At 44.9% G+C, this 16,119-nt stretch overlaps 1 protein-coding gene across 4 annotated transcripts in view; it reads right to left on the bottom strand.

The window, feature by feature from the left end:
* Positions 1-14,768, bottom strand: part of tenm2a (teneurin transmembrane protein 2a) — a 147,998-nt gene extending 133,230 nt beyond the window's left edge. For all 4 annotated transcript variants that reach the window (XM_084009153.1, XM_084009155.1, XM_084009154.1 and 1 more), the window contains exon 1: positions 14,514-14,768. In XM_084009153.1, the coding sequence (XP_083865279.1) occupies positions 14,514-14,739 (226 nt within the window). In that variant the 5' untranslated portion in view covers positions 14,740-14,768. The remainder of the gene's footprint in view (positions 1-14,513) is intronic.
* Positions 14,769-16,119: the final 1,351 nt, after the last annotated feature.

The raw sequence follows: 16,119 nt of genomic DNA, 5'->3' as shown, positions 1-16,119 counted from the left end.
TCTAATGTTACATCCCACAGGCCACCACTCGTTGCAATTAACTCGGCATAACCAGTGATTACATATGCAAAATCCAATCAGCCCTTATCACCATCAGGCGGCGGGTACGGTTGCCCGTCGCCACGGCGATCCAGTCGCGCTCAAAGAAAGATGGATCGGTGCGACGGCTCGAAGCCGACGTGGAAATCCATCTCAGTTATTTCCACAAATAGAAAACCAATCGCATGTTACATGATAGTATGACAGATGCAGGGGCAAATGTGGCGCTGCATTCTAATCAGATCAATGCCTTGCTCTCGCCCGCCGCCCGCCCGCCCGCCCGCCGCCCTTCCTGAGCTTATAATGCGCATTAAACGGGGCGTTTGGAGCCTTGAGCTGCTTCTGCAGCTGCCTCGGGCCGCGCACATCTGTGTTTATTCATTGTGCACATGCCGACGCGTCCGTCCGTCTGTCGGTTGATCTGTGCGTTCGGCGTGGATGGGTAATGAATTAAGAATGCTTTTCTCCATTAGAGTGAAAGGAGAAGTGCAAGGAAAAGGGCGAGGAGCAGAAACAGATGTGAAGAAGAAACATCAGCGCACGTGGATGCAAAATATACAAGATGTACAAGAAAGGCCTTAATCAGTTCACGCTGAATCTAATTCTAATGAAAAAACGGCTTTATGAGACATTGCACATCATGACATGAACTGTTAAGGGGTTAACCGTGTGTGTGTGTGTGTGTGTGTGTGTGTGTGGGTGTGTGCTTCCTTGAATACATTTCACTGCTGGAGTGAAGGGAAGAACTAAAAGGGACACAAAGGCAGAAAAACAGCGTGAAATGTGTGCAAGTATGTGAGATAAAGACAGAGAGGATAGCGAATACTAAGAAACAGTCTGTGGACAAGTTCTAGTCTGCATGGAAACAGAGAATCAGATGTATAAGATGGGACTCGATCAGTGGAGTTAATCTGCTGATATCCGAGGGCAGATATGTCGGGATCTGAGCATACACTGGCCAATATGTGCAGATATAAAACACGAATCTTTAAAGAATCTACATGAGTGAGTTGCTGCTAGAATACTTCAGAAATAGTGTAGTTACATAGTGTGGCCAGCAGAGAGAAAATAAAACACCAAGGGGAATGTTAAAATACACGATTCAAATGGGAAGAAATTAGAAATCAATCAAATAAAGCAGGTCATTCTGAGAAAACCGGCATCAGATAAAAGTATATTTTTAGAAGAATGTTTTTAAAAATATGAATATCGACCGATAACAAGTTTACTCTATAATAAGGATGAACTGAGTCCAAATGGATGTTTCTCTCCAAGCTTTCCCTTAGATATCACGTTCGTGAGGATGGAACGGACGTATAAATGGCACAGAAGCATGAATTGATCATAACTCATCATCTCACTCGCATCACGCCTCGATCATTTATAAGGCAACCAACCGCACGCAGAATCTGACATATCGACGCTGATTTACAAAGAAACCGTAACATGGTGGAAGCTGTAAGTTCCACTTGTTCGCTCAGCGGATACCTCAAGTTTCCTGCACACCTGCAATGCATCATCGCTCAGACTCTTCACAGAAAGAGAAGCGACACAGGAGGGGGAAAAAGCATCTTGTTGGAATACAATAGGGTGAGTGGGACCGGCATTCGCAGTGATCCATTAAACCACATGTACTTCCCTTGATAAAACTCATTATGGATGTGTGTGTGTGTGTGTGGGAGCGGATGTGTGCAACGTGTTTGTGAGCAGACAGCTTGGTGGGATAGAGGGGGCTATCATTAAAAAATCATTTATGCTTGTTAGCAGTTTGACAGGCAAAGTATAGACAGCAGGACTCTGCATTATGCTGATTGCCTTTCCCTCACGCCACCGTCATATTCTGTATGGGATATAAAAACAGGCAGAACGTGGGAGCTTTCAGTGGCTGCAATTATGTTGCTTTTTCCGGATCCGGTAGTTTACGCCGCGGGCCGCCCTCTGACCGCCCTCTGACCACCCTCGGACGTACCATTTGCTTTTGAGCAAGCGGCCGTTTCCGAAGTGCCGAGCTAGAGGACTGATTTCCTCCCGGTTGGGTGGAGGACGCATACGAATCAGGAAGCACAAACGCGTCTGTGCACGGCAGGTTCCCCACCAACTCCCTGGTTTCGGCAGAAATTACCGCTAATAACAGTAAAAGCCTTATTTTTCCTTTGTCACGCCTAAGAACATGCTAAAACGTGGGGCTAATAGCAGCCAAAAGAAGTCATTTTAAAAAATATTTTCCATTTTCATTTGCATCCAATTCAGAAGTCATCTGCGCTGCACTTTAGTATCCCTGAACGAATGAATTTCTCTTTTGTGTTTTCTTTTCTGTGGATTATGGAGCAATAAAATATACATATATATTCCTTCCTAATTATAGAGAGCCATAATAGACGCAGGAGAAAGAGATTCGGGGGGAATATGGGAACTTTCAGGGGGCGAACATTCCTTTGCTGCTGGGATCAAATCCCAGGTAAAGTTGCTCTCATGTGTCTCCCATAAGCCGTTCAGCACAAGACAATGCATTAAAAAAAATCATTGAGGTGTTCGGTGCGTCTTTAAAGTTAAAGGACAGCGAAGGAGAGCTGGATTGTAAAACTGAAGACAAGATGGGGAACACACGTTTCTCAGTGTCGACCTCAGGATCCAAAATGCTATAAATCTCACAAAAACACTTAAATCTGTCCCTTTACTTTAATTATTTCGTTTTTATGATTATCATTCAAATTGGTTCTTAATTTGTTTCCCTTGCCACTTTACCCCCCTGGGATCAGTGAAGTCTTATTTCTTCTTATCTTATCTTAGCTGGAATACAAAAACTAAATTACATACTGTGTGTAAAGGACATCTACTGACGATACAGATATAGAGGAATAATAGCGAGCTCTAAGCTCATTGGAGACCACAGTACAGATGGTCTTCCTCTCTGTCATCTCGTCTCACACACACACACACACCCTCCTCTCACTCCACTATTCATCCTCTATCACACAGTTGTCCGTCTCTGCCGACGCTCATGTAAATCACTGTTATTTGTATAGATAGTAATGAAATTAGAAAAAACAAGGTACAACAAAAACAACATGATGAGTATGTAAATAGATGCAGAACGGGCTGGAGATGCGGTCCGGAGACAATCGCTAATGGTTTGAGTGAGAGAATTTGTGAATTCATGAATTTTTGAAAAGACAGCGGTCACTGAATTCATTTTGTGTCGAAGCGATGAAAAGCGATCCACGCTCGAGTTGGCAGAGTCTGCCGTGTGAGAAAAGCAGAGACATGTACTTCCTCTTAAGTTGATAAGGAAGGGGAAGAATGTGGAGTAAAATAGAGAATGAGGCAACGGATGACGAAAAAAGGGGATCATAAGATGAGGTAAAGATGAATGATGAAATCCTCAGTCATGGTAAACAGTTTTTCTGCAGGAGGGAGAGGGAGACAGGCAGACAGACGAGTGCTGCATATATACCTGAATGATTAGCCAACGCGGTGGAGCCGCTGGAAGCAGAGAGACGGACTGTAAGGAAAGCATCGTTGACGCGCTGAATACGTGTTATGCAAAGGTCAAGGCTCAAGGTCGCGCTCTGTCAGAGTGAGAATGGGATTGTTCTGCAGACGTAATTATCACACAAACACGCTACTGTTCCTACAAACAAGCGCGCGGCGGGAGAACAACTAATAAACGTCTTCGCGAATCAGCGTTTCCATGGCGATGAGGTTAAGTGGTGTGTGTGTTAACGTGGAGTAAATGTTGCAAATCAGAAGAGTAAATGAGCACCTCTACGAACGCCTCTGCTGCGACAGAGGAAACAAGTGTGTTCACGATTTACTTCCAGTGCTAATGGTGAGCTGAGAGGTGCATTTTATTGTCTTTCAGCTCATTTTTGGGGGGTTTTGCAGCTGAGGAGCCACATAGTCCCCATCAGGATGGGTGAAACCAAAACAAAGCTAAAAGGGGTGACCAGGAACTTCATTAGGTGATACATTGTAGATAAAAAGTTGCTATTGAACAAACAGTTTCTGAAGAATTCTCAATCCCGATAATCTTGATAATATAAACTGTCTGTCATTCATATGGATGCTGAGCTATTACGAAAAACCAAAATATAATAACAATAAAATTATTATTTGTTGTTTTTTCTCAATCTGTAAGCCTTTATTTTGAGTATTACATGGTTTTTTTCTGGTATTACTGTAGAAGTCTTTCTTTTCTCTTTGGCTAAACATCTTATCTCCGCCCTCACTCTCATGTCCATCAGATAAACGGCCTCATCCCTCAGAAAGGGAGATTATTCTTTGACTCTTATTTCCCCCGGGATTAAAAAACAAAGTGGTTTGTAGTGGACGACGCTGTCAAGATTAAAAATGTTTTATCTTGACATCGGGGAAACTAAACGTGTGCATTTCAGCTCCGTCGCGTAAAGGACGTTAACACACACACACACACATGCTATCACTTCAAACACTGACACCTTCATTTAGGTAAAAAATTATGGTAAAAAAGTTGGTTTGAAAATAAAAAATATTTTGAATTTCATTAAACGCCATTTCATCTTCTTTCCCACAGATATGCTCAACATGTATACATACACCATATGCATGTAGCAAGTCATTACCGCCACCATTAGCGGCTCAGTAACAACCTAACAGATACGGCCCCAAACGGGAGAGTCGTGGTCAAACACTTCCCACACCTCCCAGATGACATCCGTTCTTTTGGCTCTGGCGCCCGAGCCTACGGGGGCCCTTACGCCTCCTAATGAGGAGCCTGAAATAGGTGTGACAAATGTCATCCTCCGTCCCTGGGCTACTCCGACTCTCGCTCCAAGAGGACAGCAGTCCGTGGTTGGACAGGACGTGACACGACACCGAGGCGCCCTGGAGGAGATCTTGTCACCGGGCGCCAAGCAGCGAAACACCTCTCATCCACCATGTAGGAGGCTCAATAAGGATGACCAGCCTGGGACACATGCCTCACTGTCATGCTTATAGCAAGGGAATACTCCAACTGAAAGTGTGACTTTTCAAATTAAAGTATTGTCGGGAATGCTGAAAGCTTAATATGGCAAATAAGAATTACCTATCTTTGAATATGCATATTAATTCTGGAGATAGACGGACCCCAACCTATGAATTAATGCCGCGACTGTACTATTAGCAGCTGACAAGGAGGACCATGCAGTGCAGTGTGAGGTACACCACGTATGGATGTCTTTCCACTATTCAGTCAGAAACACTATGATACATTACGTGTAGGTTGATAATGAACGCTCTGAATGACGCGTCCCTGCAGTATATCTTCTTTAATACAAAGGGGGGAATGAGATACGAGAGGTTTATTCTGGGATTCACAAAGAGTTCTCCATGTAGGTTAGAGGTTATCAAAGCACAGCCAGAAGATAAAGGCGTTGTCTTTCTTTTCCCTCTCTGATCCCATTTCATTTCTCGTTGCTATTCTAGCCTCCACTCTCTTTAGGGACGGGTATACCTGCTATATTTCAAATCAATGTTTGTGTCATGAGTGCTTTCACACATAACCCTAAGACTACGTGATGAAAGAGCGACATTATCATAAGAACAAGGTGGATTTCTCTGTATCTTATTGGAATAAAGACATAACGTGGTGTGGTATTCGGAATGTACACAAAGTGTGCAACAATGTAGCGGCTCGTAAGTCCGAACTAACTTTATCGCTCCTTTCAACCAGGACGAATGCAGCCCAGACAGCCCTTTGGTTGAGGTTTGCCTTCAGGGCCTTCTGACAGGAAGGGTTTATGTTAACCCAAAAGCATGATCTGTTCTTAAACCGGAACAAGTAGGTTTGTTCCATAAACCCAAAGAGATTTCTGGCAGAACGGACTTTTCTGCAAGAAAGCCCTGAAGGCAAACTTCGGACGTATTCGGGCATTACCAGATCCTTCCGTTCTCATCTTTCACAATAAAAGCCTGACACATGTACATTGTGTAACTGGAAACTGGAAAAGGAAACTTATAATAGTAAATATTTAATAGAAAATAGCTTATATTTGCTTCCGAGAATGCACCTAAGATATTTGCAGGTGTTTCATTTGTCATAGGTTTGTAAAGGCCTGAAGGGTTGGTTCAGGTTCAGGTGGATGGAAGTCCAAATATAAGTCACCCAAATGGATAAACTGAATGTTAAGAATAATGTCTAAGCAGGTGTAATGGGCTCAAGAGTTCAAAAGTTTGTGGTGCAGGAGTGGAAACTGGAAATTAGTTTGAACGACTAATTAAAAGCTTTGTTATTGGACCAGTTTAAAATAAAACAAAACAACAGAATTGAACCAATTAATTTGACTCTGTGTGAAGTGAACTTTGCCTTTCAAGGCAAACAAAATACAAAATCTGCTGCTGGTTATCAGCCAATAAAAACTTTTGACAACGTGACCGAATCAGAGAGTAATGCATCGCCGCCGAGGGACACAAACGGGGGCCGGGAGTGAGCATGATGCATTTTCTATATCACGTTGTCTTGATATGTAAATTAGCAGCTGAGGAAAAGCCACTCCGCGTTGCGGCATTCTTTATTTATTTCTGTGCATCATTACACCCCACGGTCTATTATCACTAATGTATGTATGGAATTCTTCCATCTCCTCAGGTCGACCATTCCTCCCCGAATCTATAGCATCATTCGTCATGTGTCCTCATCTGCATGGTAATCCTGCAGTGATTGAAGTGTATTTACACGTGCGGCAGCCGGAGAGCAAATCATCTGCATTGGTATCGTTTTGTCACTGGAGCGTGGACAGAACCGGCGTCGAGACATAAAAAAGTGTGTGAGCGTCGTGTCATCGATCTGCTCACACGATCACGTACACACTCACGTATTTAAACGATGTGGCTGGGGAGCATGTTTAATTACAGCCTAGGAAGCGAGTGACTCGGCCGAGAGGAGGAGAAAAAAAACAAAAACAAACAAAAAACACTTGATAACACTGACATTTACAATCTGCCTCATTTATCAAAAGCTGCCAAAGCCGAGTCAAAGAGGGTCATTACACTGTAAACATTGATTAACTCGACTCGCACAAAACCCACACAACAGTGTCTGGCAAATATTTTTTTTATTCTAAAGGAAATTGCAGCATGCATTCCCCTGGACTCTGTCAATTAATTGTCTTGTTTGTTACCCCGCTTGTTTGTGTGTTTGTGGCTCTCGCATGTGGGCGAACGAGGGCCGGCATCGGTGCTAAATAGCTGGCACCTTCCGCACGCATTTTTCCCCCGGCCTCTTCCTGTCATTTGTCTCATTTGTTGCCCAGTATTTGTGTGTTTGTGTGTGTGTGTGTGTGTGTGGAAGCACCTGTGCCGGGATCAGTGTTTAACAGCTAGTGCTTTCATAGGACAGACGGGGATCCGACAAACTACGCCGAGGTGTTTGAGTGGATGCTGTTGATGAGTGAGTCCCGAGGGCACGTCAGGTTCAGACCTGTGCTCGGTGCCAGTCATTCCACTTAGTCTCCAAAAACAACTATTAGTCACCCTCTCTCTCATTCACAAGACAAACGTTTTTACAGACTCATCAGTGATGCAGGGGAAAGAGCTAATGTGAGTCTGTAAAGCAGGGCCCTTTTGACATGTAAGACCTCCTCCCATGTGTCGGAGCCACACACACCGACCCAGAAGAGCAGCTTCCTGTCTATAAAAAAGAGCGATCACAGTGATGGGGGGGGAGTGCGTCTAGGACTGGATGCCCCCCAGGATATTCTTCTACAGCGACTCCTCTGCTCTGTCGCTGCAGCTCCGGGATGCTTTTGAGTGTCGGCAGCTGGCAGAGGCGCAGAATGCCAGGGAGAAGACAAAGATAAAGAGAGATCAGAGGAAGAAGAGGAGGAGGCATTTAATCTCACCATTTATTTTTTTTAATGGCGCGCAGCTGCTTTCTTCCCTCTTTCATCATCATGAGCAGCAGCAGCAGCAGCAGCGGCGGCGGTCCAGGTTGACTGGAACCCGATGAGAATGTATGGACACACAGAAATCAGACAACTTCTTAACTCCCAACTTTGAAAGTTCTTCGGTGACACGTGGCGCTGCTGGCCGGCTGCAAGCAATAAGCCTCAGCAGGAGGTGTGACACGCAGTAGGTACACACTAACCCCCCCAACTCAACCATTCACCATGGAGCAGGAGCCCCTGACTAAGCAGAGGAAGTGGCTAGTGAAGCGACAAGGACAAACATCCTCACAGCCGGTTGTGCTCATCGGACTACAAACCCTCTCTGCCTCTGCAAAGGTGGGAGAGGACTTTACTCCCAGACCACCTGTGGACCGGCACAGTTGGCTTTAATGTTTGCATCAAGGTACTTTTCACTCCCTACATTTCAAAACACATATCTCTACTTGCTACTGCTTAGATTTGAAGGGAATTATTGATTTTTTTTTCTTATTAATATGACGGCAGATTCAGTTAGCCTTGCCAAAAAAAAAAAACAGCCAGTAGAAATGTCCTTCATAGGGATACTTTTTTTACTGTATATTTTGAGCCTGTACTTTTTCACTTTTATGCGAGTAAAGAAGTTAAATCAGTACTCTTTTTTTAGTGTCAGTTATTCTACTTGAGTATAGAATGTCTGTACTTCTGACACCTCTGGCTCAAATAAATAAAATGTACGACCTGAAGGAAAATAAATCCTGCTAATAATGGACATTTTAGCCACAGTTAACGAGACAAACAAAATGCATTACTGATAACGTCGCAGCGTGAAACGAGGGTTTTCTACATCAACGTACAGATGAGGCGGCAGCAGCAAGTTATTTAGAACATCATATACACAAATCTATTATATTGTAAGTAATTCCCATGCATGCTGATCAGAGTCATCTCAGGACGCGTATCTAGCTCTGGTGAGTAACTATGGTTACGTGCACGCTGTCTGCCTCTATCAATCAGAAATTGTTCTTGATGAATACTTTTCATAGCAGCTGCATTCTAGGTAATCAATAGTGCAGGCTGCTGTTAAAAACTTTAGTTTGGCTAGTTAGCTATGCAGGCTAATGTTAGCTTGTCTTTCTCCGACCCGCTGTTTGGCTCATTTTCTGTAACAAGTGGCGCTGGTTATAATGCTGTAATACACAAGGCAGAATTAGCAATCTAGCTAACTAGCCAGCTGGGAAGCTTGTTAATTCCACCATGCTTAACTACTGCACTGATTGCAGGAAATAAGCCGAACAAAGTTGCAGTTCTTCACCGTACTTAACGTTACTGCTCTGCTGCATCTTTTAGTCGTTACTGCAAAAAAAAAAAAAAAAAAAACCTTGCATCCGTAAGTCAGGGACTCGCCGTGAGTCTGTTTAGTTAATATGGAAGACCGGCGAAATGGCAGCGGTAACATGAAATTGGGCACCGTTCTGAACATACTGCCATGTTGATTTAAATTGGAGCGTTGGTCCGACTCCTATTTTATTTCTATGGATGCCTCTCAAGCACACAACCTCCTCCCGACCACCCAGCAGTCCATTTTCCCTGCCATTCAGTCTTGAATAGAGGCAGCGGAGGCAATTATGCCAGGATACGAGTGGCAGAGTTTGGCAGACTTTTTGGACAAAGTAATCATTGGCGACTGTAGTCATTTCTCACATCAAAGTCGGGGAGGGGGGGGAGAAAAAAGGGAATGCGGAATGAGATTAACACGACTATTACACTGCATGTATGCCACCGGCTCTCACGGCGGGTTTTCAGAATGGGCTCATTCTGATTATATTAACACATATGTGCATATGCCCGGCGCTGTGCAGATGAGAGGTCGAGCCTATGGAGCTCGTATAGCAAGGGGCGAAAGCATTGTGTGGAAAGCTCCACGAGGTGTGCTCACTCTCCGACCATAGAAAGGCCTCGACATAACAAATGTGTGATGTGATCGCTAAGGCAACAATACAGGAACAGCGAGGGTGAAGAGAAAGAACAAGGTACAGGAGAGGTGTGACAGAAGAGCAAAAGAAGACATAAAGGAAGGTGAGAGATGGAGAGGCAGGGCGAGCAGGGACAGTAGATGCTGTTAAGTGTTGTCCAGGCGGCGAGGCTGGCTGGTGGGTGGTGGATTTTTTTGCCTGCGTGGCGTCCATCCCCGGAGGGCGAAGCGACAGAGGAGAATGTAGAGGGGCTCATTTAGATCCTTCTGAAAGTAAAGGCCAAAGCTTTCTAGGGACTGCAGTGGCTCTGATAATGCCCACCGTCTAGAGGTGGACCCGCAGGGATGACGCACCCCCGGGATGCGCTGAATAGGTGCCGCAAGACTGAGGAGCACAAGAAAGGCAAAAGGAGCTGCACAGTGGGTTTGAAAGATCAGACCGGTGGAAGAACGGCAGACAAACAAGAAAAAAAAGAGACTGCAGTGGGAGAGAAGAGGTGAAATGCAGCGCTCAGACCGGCGTATTAGAGTTTACACATTTGTATTAGAGTCACAGGATCGTCTGTTTAGCAGCGATGCATGCAGATTCAGCGAAAAAAAATATGATAGGAAAATGAGACTTTCATATGCAAACACGCAGGCAAAGCGTTCTGGGGCTAAATGAGAATGAGGCTTGTACTATTATTGGGATCAGTGATGTTTTTGGAATATGCTGCGTTGTGGTGTTCGATAGTGAACACTTGTAATGAGCTGTAATGACATGGTGAAGAAAGAACGTGTTATTTGGCTTTGCTTACCCAAGCGGACTAGGTAATAAGGGGCGTAATGGGGAAACAGTGGAGTTGAGATCCGATGGAAGCGGGGGGTCTGTTTGGAGTACACCAGCAGACCCGCTTTATCAAAAAAACCTGCAAGGAGCCGCCGAGGCCAGCTAGCATTCAAACACTGGAAAAGGAAAAAGGATTCACTGGAAATGTGCACGTCGTGAAATACAGCTTGGTATAGTTGCATGATTAGACGTAGGGATTGTACATGTTTTACATTTTGGGAGGGAGGAGTCATATATATATATATATGTTCTGCTGCCGTTATTTTAAGTCGGCGCAGTAGCTGCAGTAGTATTAATTTACGATGTTTTTCACACCACATTCTTCACTTTCAGGCTGGATTTCTGGATTTCGAGCTCGTCGTGTTTTTAAGGTTGTGTATTAGTGATACTTGTTACCTGGAGAAGGAGAAAAACTAAAAACGGAGTGGCGTTATTGCCGATGTGGTCTCCATGGTAACGGTGACAGCGTGACGCAGTAGTGGCGGGGGGGTCAATCATTTCTCTAACTCGGGGAAACAGCTGTCGGTGTGAACAACACCACACTTATTTGATTGTCTGGACAAATCTGAGGTGTGGACTCAGTCGATCAATTAACCATCCAATCTTTACACGGGGAAATCACACTCCAGTAGTTTCACCCTGCACTGTAAATAAATCAGACGTAAAATGAGTCCATGGCCCATCTTTGATGCAGATGTAATAGTCGGTATAATACTACACCACGGCTCATTAAGAAAATATATAGCACAGAAGACACAGGAGACATAACTCCACAACTAGAAATGCAAACTTGAGCCACAATCTGGCTGTGCTGTCAAAATGGTACAGGATGGATGTGTTGCATGTGGGAGGAATACATTATCAGGGTGTAGACTTGAGGTGGGCCCAAATAAAGTTCATTAACATCAGCTCCTAATGGACTCGGAGGTACGTCCACATAAAACTATTTCTTACCCGGGAGGCACAGAGTAGCAAAACACAAACATACAAAAGGACTCCAAACACACTCCAGATACGGTTCCAAAGGGAGATGATGTTCTTTTTCAAGCTGAATTTACGCTCCAGGAAACACCAGTAAATTCCAGTGAAGCTTTACATGCATAATGATGTGCAGCAAGTAAGTTATTTTAACAGTCAATGATATCTTTGGAGAAAGACTTCAGCTACAGGAAGCTGCAGGAGGACATTTGGATATATATATTGAGAAAAGCAATAAAGTCTTTAGGGTTTTTATATGAAAGCAAAAGTAGAGTGTTCACTTCGAGAGAAAGAATCACATCCCAAGATCCTTGATTTGGCTCAGGACGTATCCCGAGGGCATCTGCTGTGCTCCTATAATTTGCACAGCATAACTCAGTGCAAATGATCTTTCAGAATTACCAACATCTTGCCAAATATATCTTTGCACATGCGGGATAATGAAGCCGAAAAAACACAAAAACTAGTGAAAATCATCAAGATAAATGTCACAGGAGTGAACCTTTGCAGCAGGTGAGTCAATAATCTTGTGGGAGTGTATATATGTCAGCTCGCCTGCTCAACCAGGGTCCCACCTGTGCGTGACTCACTCCCTTTTTTGTCTCTCACACACACGGGCGAGTCGATACGCATTAACACACCACGCACCTGTAAATTTGTCTGTGCCGCACACGGCCGCCAAGGCAAAAATTACATTCTGAGAATAGCTTCCAGAATGACCTCAAAACTCCTCCGCGAGAGGCAGAAGCGCCAGGACGGTTCACCCAACCAAAAGAACAACATCATTATAATTTAATCAAAGTTAATCATATTTTCTGGTGTGGCCCCCATCAGCGCATGAATTACTAATATCGCAGGTCAGTTCGGATATCAAGCCTCCCCTTCAAACTGTTTGCTGGGTATTTAATAAAACAACAAGGGCATTATGAGAAGTTAGTCTCCCCTATGTCCAGCTTTTACTCACGAAGACTAGAAAGCGTCTACTCTTCCCATCTTGCCTGTAAACTACAAGCTGTGCGACAGAACAACACATTGTTTCAATCCCTCGCTCTCTTTCAAGTACTAGTTACGGAAATATATCTGGTCGCAAGAGGAAGAAAACTCTCTTCATCTGCTGCTTCTTTCCCTCCTCCTCCTCCTCCTCCTCCTGTGGTGTCACAGTCCATATGGTGCTGCAACACTGTTGGTCTCCTGTGACCACACTTCCCACGATGCATCTGTGGCTCTGGGCTTTGGAGCGAGCTGATAGGCTGGGAGGACTGTGGTATCGACCAGCTATCGCCCGGTGTGAGGTCGGCTCGACGCAGCAGCGGAGTGTGTCTGAAATGCACACACCACTGACTTCCAGTCCTCCATTGCGTCCCGACCAATCAATCCTCCATTTTCCTGTCGTTTACGCTACCTTTGACTCCGCACAACAAAAATATGCTCCTCTGTCTACCATTAAACATCTTTCTGCTTTCAAACGACCGCCAGATGAATCCATTTCTTTTATTTTTGGAAACCACCAGTCGAAATGAAGCATTGACAGGCAGGTATGCCAACAATGACAATGCTCTATTTGGAAAAATGCCATCAAAGACCTTCTATTCATTGCGTTTTGGGGGTGATTTTTTTCCTTCTTTTTACTGTTATTCTTCTCTCTTCTGCATTAGCGTGTTGTGTTGCCCCTGAGCTCTCTTCCTCTCCTGTCTGAGTCCATGCAGAGAAAACAGAGCTTAGCACAGATCAATCCCATTGAGTCTGACTCCTTTCACTAGCCAGGGATCAATACCGCCTGTTTCATGTCCCTCTGCAACACACACACACGTGCGTACGCACACGCACACACAGAGAGAGTTTAAAGACATGCCTATGAGAGCAGGCCCACCCCTTTAGAGTTGACCTATCGGCCTATCGGCTAACTTGCTCTCCGGGGGATACAGAAGTTCATTATGACAGGCTTCCCAGTGCTAAAGGTCTGCTTTGGTCCTCTGCTGCAAAGTGCAGCATTTACACCATCTGATTGCATTGAAAGCTCGCCACCGTGGCTTCGGAAGAAACACACACAGTGGCTGAAAGGAGTGGAAAAAAACCCTTGATATGTACTGTGGCATGTGGGATAGCAGATGTTTAAGGTTCACATAACAGGGCTCTAAAAGTGTTGAGCTACGCTCGGCTCAACCGTACGAGCTGGACGGGAAAATGACGCGGAGATAATTGGTAAATTGGTATAAGGAATTTGCTACATCCTTGAGTTTTTCTAGTTTCGCTTTTTAGCTGCAATCAGCCTCCATTATCTGTTTTATCTCGAAGGTGTTTTATAACGCTGGAACCAAATGATAGCTGAGAAACTCAGTATTTTTTGGTTGAAGCCTGCACACACATCTCTTCTATGATTAATAATAATATACCTGACGTTTTGTGCAAATTAGCCTTTTGGGGAATGTATTTTTTCTTTCATGTAGAGAGGGAGATGAAAAGACTGATGCCACCCTCGTGTCTGTGAGATAAAAACTGAGTTAATGGTAGCAGCCTGCTAGCTGAGCTTAGCACAGAGACAGGAAGCAGCGTGGATCACACCAACGCTACAAAGAAAGAACTTTGATCACCTTATTTCGCTTTTAATCATATAATATGTGATAACAGTGCCTCTCCTGGCCCTCTTGGCAAGAAAGAAGAGAAGCATACTTCAGGTAATTTGGAACTTTTGCTTTAAAGTTATAAAATTGACTTTGATTTTCCACTCTCCCGTCCAGCACTGTATGGATCGAGCCCAAAACTAGGGTGTAATAAAGCATTTGAAAGGGAATGCTTTGCTCCACGAACTCACCTTGCCTGGAGTACTCGTCAGCCTCGTGGTGAACCAGGTCAGTCACGCAGCCGCCGTAGTGCAGCCTCTGCTCGTGGTCGAAGGCCTTGAGCGTCTCGCTGGAGCTGTAGGACTTCTGGGTAGGCACGCGGCACTCATCTGCATCCAGGGAGGAGGTGTTGTACTGGTTGTCTTTGGAGCCGCGACCCCTGGTCAGGGAGCGGTGCCTACGATCCTTCAAATCCATGCTGAGGTCGGTCGGGTTTGCAGGGGGAGGGGGGGGAAGAGATGGAAGTGGAGGAGGAGGAGGATGAGGGGATGGAGGGGCCTCCTAGCGGGCCTCCGTAATGTCAATCTCCACTTCAGTCACCTGGAAAACAGAGATAGAGAGGCGGAGAGATGGAGAGAGTGGAAGAGAAAAGCGAAGGGTTGGTATAAAATTAATGGATGCACCGCTGTGACTCACTCTTGCCTTGCACTCCCCGGAGAATCTACAGGGAAAGTTAGGTAAGAGGAAGTGCGGCGGATGGACATTTGAGCAACCAGGTAAATATACAACACATCGGAGTATTGACGCGGGTTAAGTAAGGCTATTGAGGGGGAGAAACAGAGCTGCCAGCGACGGGGTCCACAGAGATCGCCGACCATCGACCGGGCTGATGAAAAATGGTCAGCCGGCATTTAAATCTATGACATAAAAACAGAGAGTGACTCAAACGGCGTCCGGTCGTCTGAAACCGATGTCAGCGACGCATAAATACAGACACACAGAGGGGAAGTAATGACGGCGAGGAAAAAGAAGGAAGAAAGTGGGTGATACGACTGACAGAATGATGGGAAGAAGTAAAAAAAAAAAAAGGTAACTGGTAAGAAAAAAAAAGTAAAGCAGCCGGATGCAACAGGAAGGATGGAAGAAGAGGAGAAATGACTTGAGGGCATTGCTAGTCTCTCCCTCATTATCAGAGTGAGAATGAATCCCGCTCCCTTAGAGGCTGTAAGGGATAATCAAACACAGCCAGACACACACACACACACACACACACACACACACGTAGTCACAAACACCCAGAAACAAACTCAAATGCACGTATCCGATCTGGAGGTACCTGCTCTGCGATAACAGCGTCACCTGGACGTGACTCAGCTTTTCAGCGCAGCCGACCACGTGCACCCGTTGCATCACACAGCTGGTTCCCCTTTTAATCCATTCAAATCTTATTCTTGCGGATGCAGATTATACACGATTATGATGCTAATACAGCATGATACTAGCGCGGCGGCCTTGAGCAACGCATTACATTAGCAGCTAAAGATCAAAGTACAACAATACCACAACAAGCAGTAATTGACAGGAACGCTTCCAGCGGCTGGCTGTATGGGATATTTATGGTAATAAATAGGTCATCCATGTATCTATTGCTTCCGGCTGAGGAAAGTCTGGTCTACCCGCTGCATTAAAAGCGTAGCATTGCATATTCATCAAAACATCTCTCAGTCTGGACAGTATGTATTCATATCAGAGCGGGGCATTTCTAAAGAATAGGCAGCGTTTGATTCAGAATTGCATGCTGGGATGGAGGAAGAATGAGACGGGAGAAAAAAAAGAAAAAGAGCGAGAGAGAGGAGG

This window comes from Eutrigla gurnardus (assembly GCF_963514095.1).
Source record: "Eutrigla gurnardus genome assembly, chromosome: 5".
Classification (NCBI taxonomy): Eukaryota; Metazoa; Chordata; class Actinopteri; order Perciformes; family Triglidae; genus Eutrigla; species Eutrigla gurnardus.
Note: the sequence above shows the minus strand (reverse complement) of the source record. Positions and strands in the feature narration are given on the sequence as shown.